Source organism: Alosa sapidissima, chromosome 22 (assembly GCF_018492685.1).
Source record: "Alosa sapidissima isolate fAloSap1 chromosome 22, fAloSap1.pri, whole genome shotgun sequence".
NCBI classification, from domain to species: Eukaryota; Metazoa; Chordata; class Actinopteri; order Clupeiformes; family Clupeidae; genus Alosa; species Alosa sapidissima.
The window spans coordinates 6763691-6773690 of record NC_055978.1 but is presented as its reverse complement, the minus strand read 5'-3'; the positions used below and the strand labels follow the sequence as shown (position 1 = coordinate 6773690).

Sequence of the window (10000 nt, the reverse complement as noted above, 5' to 3'; positions counted from 1 at the left end):
GAGATAGAGAGAGGGCCCCCCCCAATACTCTGGGCTGTTATAGGCCAACTCCATTTTAATACGCCTAGCCACCATACCCTTAAGAGACAGACAGAGCGACAGAGACAGAGAGAGAGAGAGAGACAGAGAGAGAGAGAGAGAGAGAGAGATGTAGGAGGGGAAGAAAAAGAGTGAGAGTGCTTGACACTAGAACACAGCTTAATTGAAACAATAAATATAGTCTTCACACGGAAAACCCACTTTACACACACATCACAAACAGGTTCACTAGGGGAACAAGAGGGAGATATAGAGAGAGGAGGAGGGGAGAGATGGAGACAGAGAGAGAGAGAGAGTGACAGATGTGTTTCTGACAAAAAGAGAGGGAGATGTCATAAACCTGAAAATGTAGAGAGAGGAGGAGAGAGGGAGAGAATTATATATACTCTTTTGATCCCGTGAGAGAAAGGAGAGAGAGAAAGAGAGTGACAGAGAGAAAGAGTGTGACAGATGTGTCTAACAGAGAAAGAGAGAGCGAGAGGGGTGGGATATAAACTGGCAAACAGACATACATAAGATAAGAGAACAAGGGAGCGGGAGAGAAGGATGAAGAAGTTAAGAGGGTGATGGACTAATAAAAAGAGAGAAAGCTGCATGAATGAATGAAAATGGCTAAAATACAGCGGACCTGACGTAAAGCACCATTAAAGCAACAACTCTTTTCCGACACTATTCTATCATCTAAATAACCTTCCTACATCCCATACCACACAGGTCCAGATAGTGCCCAAAGGGGCCCTGGTTCTGGGTCTGACCAGAGGCCATTTCCCAAACCCACTTCCCATCTCTCTCTATCTCTCCCTGTCCCCTCTTTGCTGCCCTAACGGATAAAGGCTACACAAATAAATAAATACAAATAAAATATATATATAAGACTTCAAAAATAACCTTCATATGGACCTTGTAAAGTGAGAATCTTTCTAATGCTTTATGTCAATGACACGCGTGTGTGCGCCGGTCCTTTGCGCTGTGACAGGAGAGGAGATCTAACACACAGCGTGTGTCTGGGCAGAGCAGCCGTGTCACATAACGCCTCCGTCATGTTCTACTATCACCTTCACTGTCACCTTTTAACTACCTGACACACCTGACAGGTTCGACTCCCGCAGAGCTGTCTGACTGTCTGACGGAGATGATTGAAAGAGAAAAGAGGAAGAAGGGGGAAAGAGAGAGAGAGAGAGAGAGAGGGAAGGTGAGAGGGGGTAATGGAGACAGAAAAAGAGAGCAAGAAAAAGGGAAAGAGAGAGAGAGAGGAGAAATGAGATAGAAAGATAAAAAGAAAAACAAACAACGAGAGTGTGGAGGTGAAAATAAGAAGAATGAGAGATGCCGAGAAAGAAGAGAAAAAGAGAGAGCAAGAGGGAGGAGAGAGAGAGACAGAGAGAGTGAGAGAGAGAGAGAGAGAGTAGGGTTTAGACAGTGACACCTCTGATCTTGGCCTGACTTCTCTTCTTTCATCACCGCTGTGCTCTTCCCCTCCCCTCCCGTATACAGTATCTCTATCCACCTCTCCTCCACTATATCCTCTCTCTGCTTCTCCTACCCTCCTTCTTTCTCTGCTCTTCCTTCTCTTTTGCAGTCTCTCTTTTCCTATCCCTCACTCCACCCCCTCCTCTCTCTCTCTCTCTCCATCTCAATTCCTTGCTCCCCCTCTGTCCCTCCTCTTTCTCTTCCCCCCTCTCTACCCAGCTCTCTTCATATCTATCTATCTATCTATCTAGATCTCCACCCCCTTCTACATCTTTCTCCTTCTCCATGTCATCTCAGCTTTCTCCCTCTCTGTGTTTACCCTCCCCCCTCTCTCTCCCCTTCTCTCTCATCCCATCTCTCTCTCCTTCCCTCTCTGTCCTTCTCTCTCCTTCCTCTCCCTCTCCCTCCATCTCTCTGTCCTCCTCCCTATCCCCCTCCCTCCCTCTCTCTCTTTTTCCCCTCGCTCCCTCCCTCTCTCTCCATCCTGTCTTTCTCGGGTGCTCAGTTGTCAGTGGTGTTTTAATGGACCCATCAATAAGTGATGAGGTTTCTCTGAAGTGATCACATCAAAGGGCTTCATTTTTAGCCAGTGGCCTGCAGACACAGCTTCAGCCTGACTCTCACTTCAAGAGGCAGAGAGACAGACAGCTCAAGCCTGACTCTCACTGCAAGAGGCGGAGAGACAGACAGCTCCAGACTGACCCTCACTGCAAGAGGCAGGCAGGCAGACAGACAGTTCCTGCCTGATTCTCAATGCAATTGGCAGACAGACAACTCCAGTCTGCCTCTCACTGCAAGAGGCAGAGAGACAGACAGACAGCTCCAGCCTGACTCTCACTGCAGGAGGTAGAGAGACCGACAGCTCCAGCCTGATTGTCAATGCAAGAGGCAGAGAGACAGACAGCTCTAGCCTGACAGAAAGAGGAAGGGCTCTAGATGAGCTCTAGATGCAAGAAATTGGGAAGAGAGAGAGACAGCTCCCCCTGACTCTGTGTGTGAGAGGCAAGGCATAGAAAGACAGCTTGGGCTTTACTGTGTGTGAGAGGCAAAGCAGAGAGAGAGACAGACAGCTTGAGTCTGACTCTGAGTGCAAGCCACTGGACAGAGAGAGAGAGAGAGAGATAGGCAAGGCAGAGAGAGAGATAGACAGCTCTAGCCTGACTCTCAGTGCAAGGGGGTCAGTCACCAATGCAAGCAGCGGGGGTTCAACTCCATACAACCGACCAGGCACCCAAGCAGAATCAGCATGGTCCTGACTGTGAAGAAGACTGGGCTGGCAGACCGATAGCATTGCCAAGGACGCCATGCTGCAAGTGGTTCAGTATACAAGCTGCAGCGCGGTCTGGGTCGGTGAATGGGGCGGAGCAACCAGGACCTGTCTTGTTTCACATTCATGTTGGCGTATCATCACCAAACGCCTAAAAACGGAACTTCTAAAACTGACGCTTGGGCTGCTCAGCTGTTACATCTGGTGAACCACCAGGTAGGTAAAAGCCACAGGTAAAAGACCTCTCACCGGGTTCCGTTAAGCTGTCACACACACACACACACACACACACACACACAGACAGTAGGTCTTCCAAGCTATTCCATCATGTAGGGCTAGAGTGCAAGTTTTTATGTTTGCATTCAGATTTCGTTGCAGACCGATGTTTCAGCTGTAACATACCCTGAACAAAGAAGTACAGTTTGGTCACGTCAGTCATTTTGTAACAGCCTGTGAGAAATATCCTTGTATTACTGTAATCATACGTATCATATCATATCATAATTTGTGTGTGCAATGAATGACAATGACAATGGCACACTTCTGAGCCGAAGCACTATTTAGAGTGGACAGTTGCTAACTGACTGGCTGGGCAGAAGACGGGGCTCCTGCTCTGCTCTCTCCTGCTCTCCTCTCTCCTGCTCTCCTCTCTCTTCCTCTCCTCTCTCTTCCTCTCCTCTCTCTTCCTCTCCTCTCTCTTGTTCTCTGCTCTCCTCTCCTCTCTCTTCCTCTCCTCTCTCTTGTTCTCTGCTCTCCTCTCCTCTCCTCTGCTCTTCTCCTCTCCTCTGGTCTGGACTGCCCCCCCTCCTCTCCTCCTCTCATCTCCTTCCTCTCTCCTCCCCATGCTCTCCTCCTCTCTCCTCTCCTCTTTTTCTCCCTTCTTCTCTGTCCTCCTCTCTCCTCCTCTAGCCACCTCTCTTCTCCTCTCTCCGTCCCTCCTCTCCTCCGGTCCTCTCATCTCTCCTCCCTCCTCTCCTCTCCTCTCTCCTCACCTTCCCTCCCATCCCCTCTCCTCCACTCCCCTCATCCCCTCTGCTCTCCTCTGCTCTCCTCCACCCTCTCCTTCTTTCCTCTCCTCTCGTCTGCTCTCCTCCCCTCTCCTCCACTCCCCTCCTCTCCTCTGCTCTCCTCCTCCGCTCCCCTCATCTCTTCTCCTCTCCTCTGCTCTCCTCCTCTCTCCTCTCTCTCTCCTCTGCTCTCTGCTCTCCTCCCCTCTCCTCCTCTCCACCCCTCTCCTCCGCTCCTCCCCTCTCCTCTCCTCCTCTCTCCTCTCCTCTCCACCCCTCTCCTCCGCTCCCCTTCTCACCTCCCCTCTCCTCTCCTCCTCTCTCCTCCTCTCTCCTCCCCTCTCCTCCCCTCTCCTCTCCTCCTCTCTCCTCCTCTCTCCTCCCCTCTCCTCCTCTCTCCTCCCCTCTCCTCTCCTCTGCTCTGCTTTCTGGGCCAACGAGTGGAGCTCCAGCTGTGCCACACACTCCCCACCACAGAGCAGGGCACAGGGAACCGCACAGCCACAGAGGGTGAGGGGGAGCCTGGCCAAATACTGGAGTCTGTCTGTGAGTGTGTGTGTGTGTGTGTGTGTGTGTGTGTGTGTGTGTGCTAGCGGTATATGCAACAGCAATGGTAATGTAGAATTGTATAATGTTTCCATATTTACATGTGTCATGAGTGCAAATGCACTGTATGTTTGTGTGTGTGTGTGTGTGTGTGTGTGTGTGTGTGTGTGCATGTCACTTGTGTGCCGCTGTTGGTTGACACTATAGCTGTGACACTAGATAGCTGTGGCGGCTGCCACCACACTCCATGTGGCTCCTTGGGGAGGTCAGTCTGAGTCTGCTGTCAAAACATCAGGGCCGTCAGGCTCCAGGCTCACAACCCAGACGCCCTGGGCACACGCGCACACACACACACACACAGACACACACACACACACACAGTAACAACAGAGCTGTACCCGCACACACACACTCACACACACACACACACACACACACACACACACACACACACACACACATATATATATATATATATATATATATACACACACACAGCACAGAGAGACACAGCACACACAGACATAGAAAGACATAGCACACACAGCACACAAACACACACACACAAACGATACGCCCCCCACGGTTCAATATGCAGACGTGAACCGCAATAAAAAGTTATAATGTAATAGTCAGTTATAATCAATAATGTCCGTTATAATGTCCCCTTCTGCACACATTTAGGCAGCAAAGTAACTTTTGAATTCTAACAAACTAGAATTCAACTGACACAGACAACTCAGCTTTCCCCACTGACAGTTGGACGAAGCAATTCAAATTTTACCCTACTGCAGAAGTCAAATAAACCAGGCCCTGCCATTTTTGTCTATAGGCAAAATATATAGTTAATTGTTTAAATCAGTGGATTTTTTATATTCAAATACCAAAACCGTAGCATTACTGTTGCCCAAAAACGTTATACATACTGAACCGTGGGCACAGCGTACCATTGCATCCCTAAGCAAAGCAAATATACACACAAAGATACATACAGTATACTGTAATTGACAAACTCCAAAAAAATTATACAGAGCAGCACAGATCCAAGAAATCACAAACCCAATTTGTGAAAAAAGTTCAAGCAATTGAAGAAGCAACCCAACACACACACACACACACACACACACGCACACGCACACGCACACACACGCACACAAGCTGTTTCTGTCCAAGTAGGTACTTTACAGGTAACAGAGAGATGCCAAAACATGTACAGGAATGAGGAATGAAAGGAAAATGGAAAGAAAGAAAGAAAGAAAGAAAGAAAGAAAGAAGGAAAATGAGAAAAGGGGAAAGAGGAATTGTAAGAATGAAGCAAAAGAAAAATGAACTCAGGATAGGGCTGCAACGATTAATCGATTAGTTGTTGACTATTAAATTAATCGATTATTCGGTTTGTGTAAATTTTTAAGGAAAAAAACACTGAAATGATCTGATTGAAGCTTTTTAAACTTGAATATTGTCAAACACAGTGAGACATGAAAACATGAAAGAAATAAAAAAAGAAAGAAAGGAAAAAGATGGGAAGATCGAAAGAAAAGGTAAGAATAAAGCAACAGAAAGATGAGTGCAGGCCAACATTACAGAGAAAGAAGGGAAAGAAAGAAAGAAAGAAAGAAAGAAAGAAAGAAAGAAAGAAAGAAGCCCAAGGGCACCCTTTTCTATAAGGCCTCGTTAAGGTAGGGGAGCGGTCAGTGAGAAGCCCCTCATCCATCCAGGGCACCCTCAGGAGGGCTAGACCCAGAGCTCAGGGGGGGACAGAGCTATTCCTGGCAGCCTCCAGCCCCATCCCACTGGCCCAAACATCTGGTGCTCGCCCAGAGACACACACGCACACGCACACACACACACACCCATCTTTTAAAGGCCATGCAGATCCGCCGGCCAGCCAAGCAGTCACCAGCTGCCTCGATCTGCTGCTGCTGGGGCTAGCCCATCCAGGTCAGGGAGTGTGTGTGTGTGTGTGTGTTTGTGCATATGTGTGTGTGTGTGTGTGTGTGTCTGTGTGCGATACATGTGTGTCTGTTTGAGGTTGTGTGTGTGTGTGTGTGTGTGTGTGTGTGTGTGTGTTTGTATGTATGTGTAGTGTATAGTGTCCTTAAAAAATACTAAAACTGAAATTTTATAGTATATTTATAGTTTTATAGTATAGTAGTTTTATAGTTAATTTAATAGTTGATCAATTATTCAACTAATTGTTACAATCCTACCATCTCTTACTGACCCATTAGCTATACTGCCCCTACATTCTAACATAAAATCTCATAGAAACCTGTGCACTTTATGTGAAACCATAGTGAATGACTCCTGCCAAAGCTGAAGCCTTCAGATCTAAAAATAGACTGAAAAATCCCTGTTTACCTTTACGTAAGAGTATATCAAAAAAGTCTATGCCACACCATAAGGATGACACTGACACAGACACACACCACACACACACACACACACACACATTCATACACACACATAGAGAGGGAGAGAGTCGCACACATACTGTGAAAGATTCACAACAAGAAAGATTTAACTCTAATTAACATTGTATGAATCAGCTAGAAATGTGTATGTGTGTGTGTGTGTGTGTGTGTTAGTAAGTGAGAGAGGGAGTGAGAAAGAGAGAGAATTTCCCTGGGAGATGAGCCAGCCAGACACACTCACACAGACACATGCGCACGCACACACACACACATCGCTTATGGTATGTGGTAGGGGTGAAGAGACATTAAGCAGACTGAAGCCTAATGATGTCTCCCTCCTTTAAATGTACTAGACCATCATCATCAGGAAAAGGAATCTCACTCACCCACTAGACTCACTTGTAATGGGAAAAAGCCCCCGATCAAGGCAGATTGGGAATTGGTGTTTGAGTGTTGAGTGTGTTGGTGTTTGTGTTTGCAGGTGGTAGAGTGAGAGAGAAAGGGAGAGAGAGAGAATGTGTGTGTGTGTGTGTGTGTGTGTGTGTGTGTGTGTGTGTGTGTGTGTGTGTGTGTGTGTGCAATTTCCCTCCTTGGGAACCAACCCTCCTCCGGTAAAGGTATACCATTTCATCAGGATACTGCAATGAATCTCACTCTCCCTGTCTCACCTTGTCTTATTATGACTTTTTTTTTTCTCTTTCTCTTTGTTCCTCCCTCTCTCTTTCTCTCCATCTTTTCCTTATTCATGTCTTTCCTCCATCTGCCTGCTGTCAGAAGAACGATGACTCATCAGCTGGCCACCTCTCTCTCTCTCTCTGTGCAGTGTGTGTGTGTGTGTGTGTGTGTGTTTGTTTGTGTGGTGTGTGTATGTGTGTGTGTGTGTGTGTGTGTGTGTGTGTGTGTGTGTGTGTGTGTTGTGTGTGCAGTGTGCAGTGTGTGTGTGCAGTGTGTGTGAGCAGTGTGTGTGTGTGTGTGTGTGTGTTTGTGCAGTGTGTGCGTTTGTGTATGTGTGTGTGTGTGTGGTGTGTGTTTATCTGTTTATCTCTCCTTCTCCATCTCTCTCTCAGCAGGTAGGCAGGCGGGAGACTCAGATGACCTGATCTCTCACAGCAGGCCAGAGGATCTCTCCCACTCTACATCTCATCCTCTCTATCCCTCTCTCTCTTCCTCCACAAACTAACACACAGACACACACACACACATATACACACACACACAAACACACATACATATTATGCACACACACACACACAAACACATAGGCACAAAACACTGCCAAGCCATCTGAGCAGGGAGTATCCTTGAATCAATTAAGGCATACCCATACACACATACAAGCACACATACAGTACAAACACACACACAAACACACACACACACACACGATACTGGTACAATGTGGCTATACGTCTCACTCTCATCTCAACATATGTGGAACTCCAAACACACAGATATTTCACTTCAGTTATACCACCTGTCTTCAAATCCATATCAACTGCTCCCACTCTGCTCACACAAACACACATCTATTCACCCACAAAGGCTGCACACACACATACACACAGAAACGCACACACACACACACACACACACACACACACAGAAAGAGAGAGAGAGAGGGAGAGAGAGAGAGAGAGCGAGAGAGAGAGAGAGAGAGAGAGAGAGAGAGACAGCACATAGAAAGAGGGGAGCCCATGAGAGCCTATTTCCAGTTCCAGGGCTTGCTTCCTCCTCTTCATTTACATCCATAGGAGAGCAGAAAAAAACACACATACACACTCACACACATACTCACACTCACACACATACTCACACTCTCTCTCACCTCACACACACACACACACACTCACACACATACTCACACTCACACACATACTCACACTCTCTCTCACTCACACACACACACACACACACACACACACAGAGGAGAGCAACAGAGCGAATGGAGCCATGAGCGTCACCACATCATTTTCCAAGTAATCCCACCACAATCCCATAATGCCCCTCAGCAGGGGAGATCAATCAGATTTCTATGCCACCTGCCCCAATTAGGTAAGCCTGACTTGGACACCAGCTACTAAAACAACATCCCTCCACATGAACATTCTCTCTCTCTCTGTGTATGTGTGTGCGCATCTGTGTGTGTGTGTGTGTGTGTGTGTGTGTGTGTGTGTGTGTGTGTGTGTGTGTGTGCTTGTTTACGTGCATGCAATTGTGCATGTGCATTTGTGTGTGTGTGTGTGTGTGTGTGCATCCTAGAATTTCATTCTAGCCATACTGCTGAACCATTCAATTGGATTGCCGTCAATGGCTGGACACTATGCAGTGGTGGACTAAAGCACAGATAATGGCCTAGTATTTTCCATGTAACTGTGATTCACAAGGGCTTATTGAATTCTGTGGGGGTCTAGCTCTGTTTGCCATCTCTACCACCTTTAACATTGCTGTCCATATTGTTGATCATGTTTTTCGAGCTCAATGAAGTTTCAAGCGTTCCAGCTCGTCACTCACAGCCAGACTGGATGAGTTTCAGACAGATGTGTCCACGTCTTCATCACTGATTTGGATATTGGGTTTGTATTGCTTATTTTACAGTAAATTACATCTACGTCTAGAATTTCATTCGCAGGAACACAATTTTCGAAATTCGTGGAAGAAGCTATTTCCCCAACCCTGTGGAAGCGATGATGACAGTGTAAACTCACACACAGCTTTGCCCGTGGGTGAGAGAATGGGAATGACGTGACGTCAGTCAGCCTACCTTGGAACAGGTATGCTCTGCTGTCGTTGTGGAAACCCTGAACTTGGAAAACACCAGCGAAAGTCTCTCCGAGCCTCAGTTCGTCGAAGACGTTAACACGCAGGGCAGGGTCGACCCCGAAACCTGAAACTGTTGAGACATGGTTGGAATGAGCTGTGGGCTGTTAAGGGTATCGCGGAATGCCGTGTCACCCAGTAAATTGTACAGTAGCGTATTACACCACTGTAGCATATCATGGTGAGACAGAGGTGCGGAAATTACAATATTGCTTTCTCAAATAATGGATAAAAATAGCATATCGATTAAGTAATATGTTCACGGTGGCTGAACGTTTTTAAAACACACCAGGATCCTCGTGGATTTTTCAAGTCTAACGATGGAAATAGTTACTTAAACTAGCATCTTACCTGACAAGAAGCAAAAAGTACAAAGCGCAAAATAAACTTTTAACGAGCCCATTGTAACTGTGAATGATAGAAATGCTTGGTCCATCCTT

General features: G+C 46.9%; 1 protein-coding gene across 2 annotated transcripts in view; it reads right to left on the bottom strand.

Annotated features, from left to right (window-relative positions):
- Window positions 1-10000, bottom strand: part of nell2b (neural EGFL like 2b) — a 78354-nt gene that overhangs the window by 67461 nt on the left and 893 nt on the right. For both annotated transcript variants that reach the window (XM_042079003.1, XM_042079002.1), the window contains exons 1-2: window positions 9912-10000; window positions 9505-9633 (exon numbers count right to left, since the gene is read on the bottom strand). The exon at window positions 9912-10000 is cut by the window's right edge. In XM_042079003.1, coding sequence (XP_041934937.1) covers window positions 9505-9633; window positions 9912-9996 — 214 coding nt within the window. In that variant the 5' untranslated portion in view covers window positions 9997-10000. The remainder of the gene's footprint in view (window positions 1-9504; window positions 9634-9911) is intronic.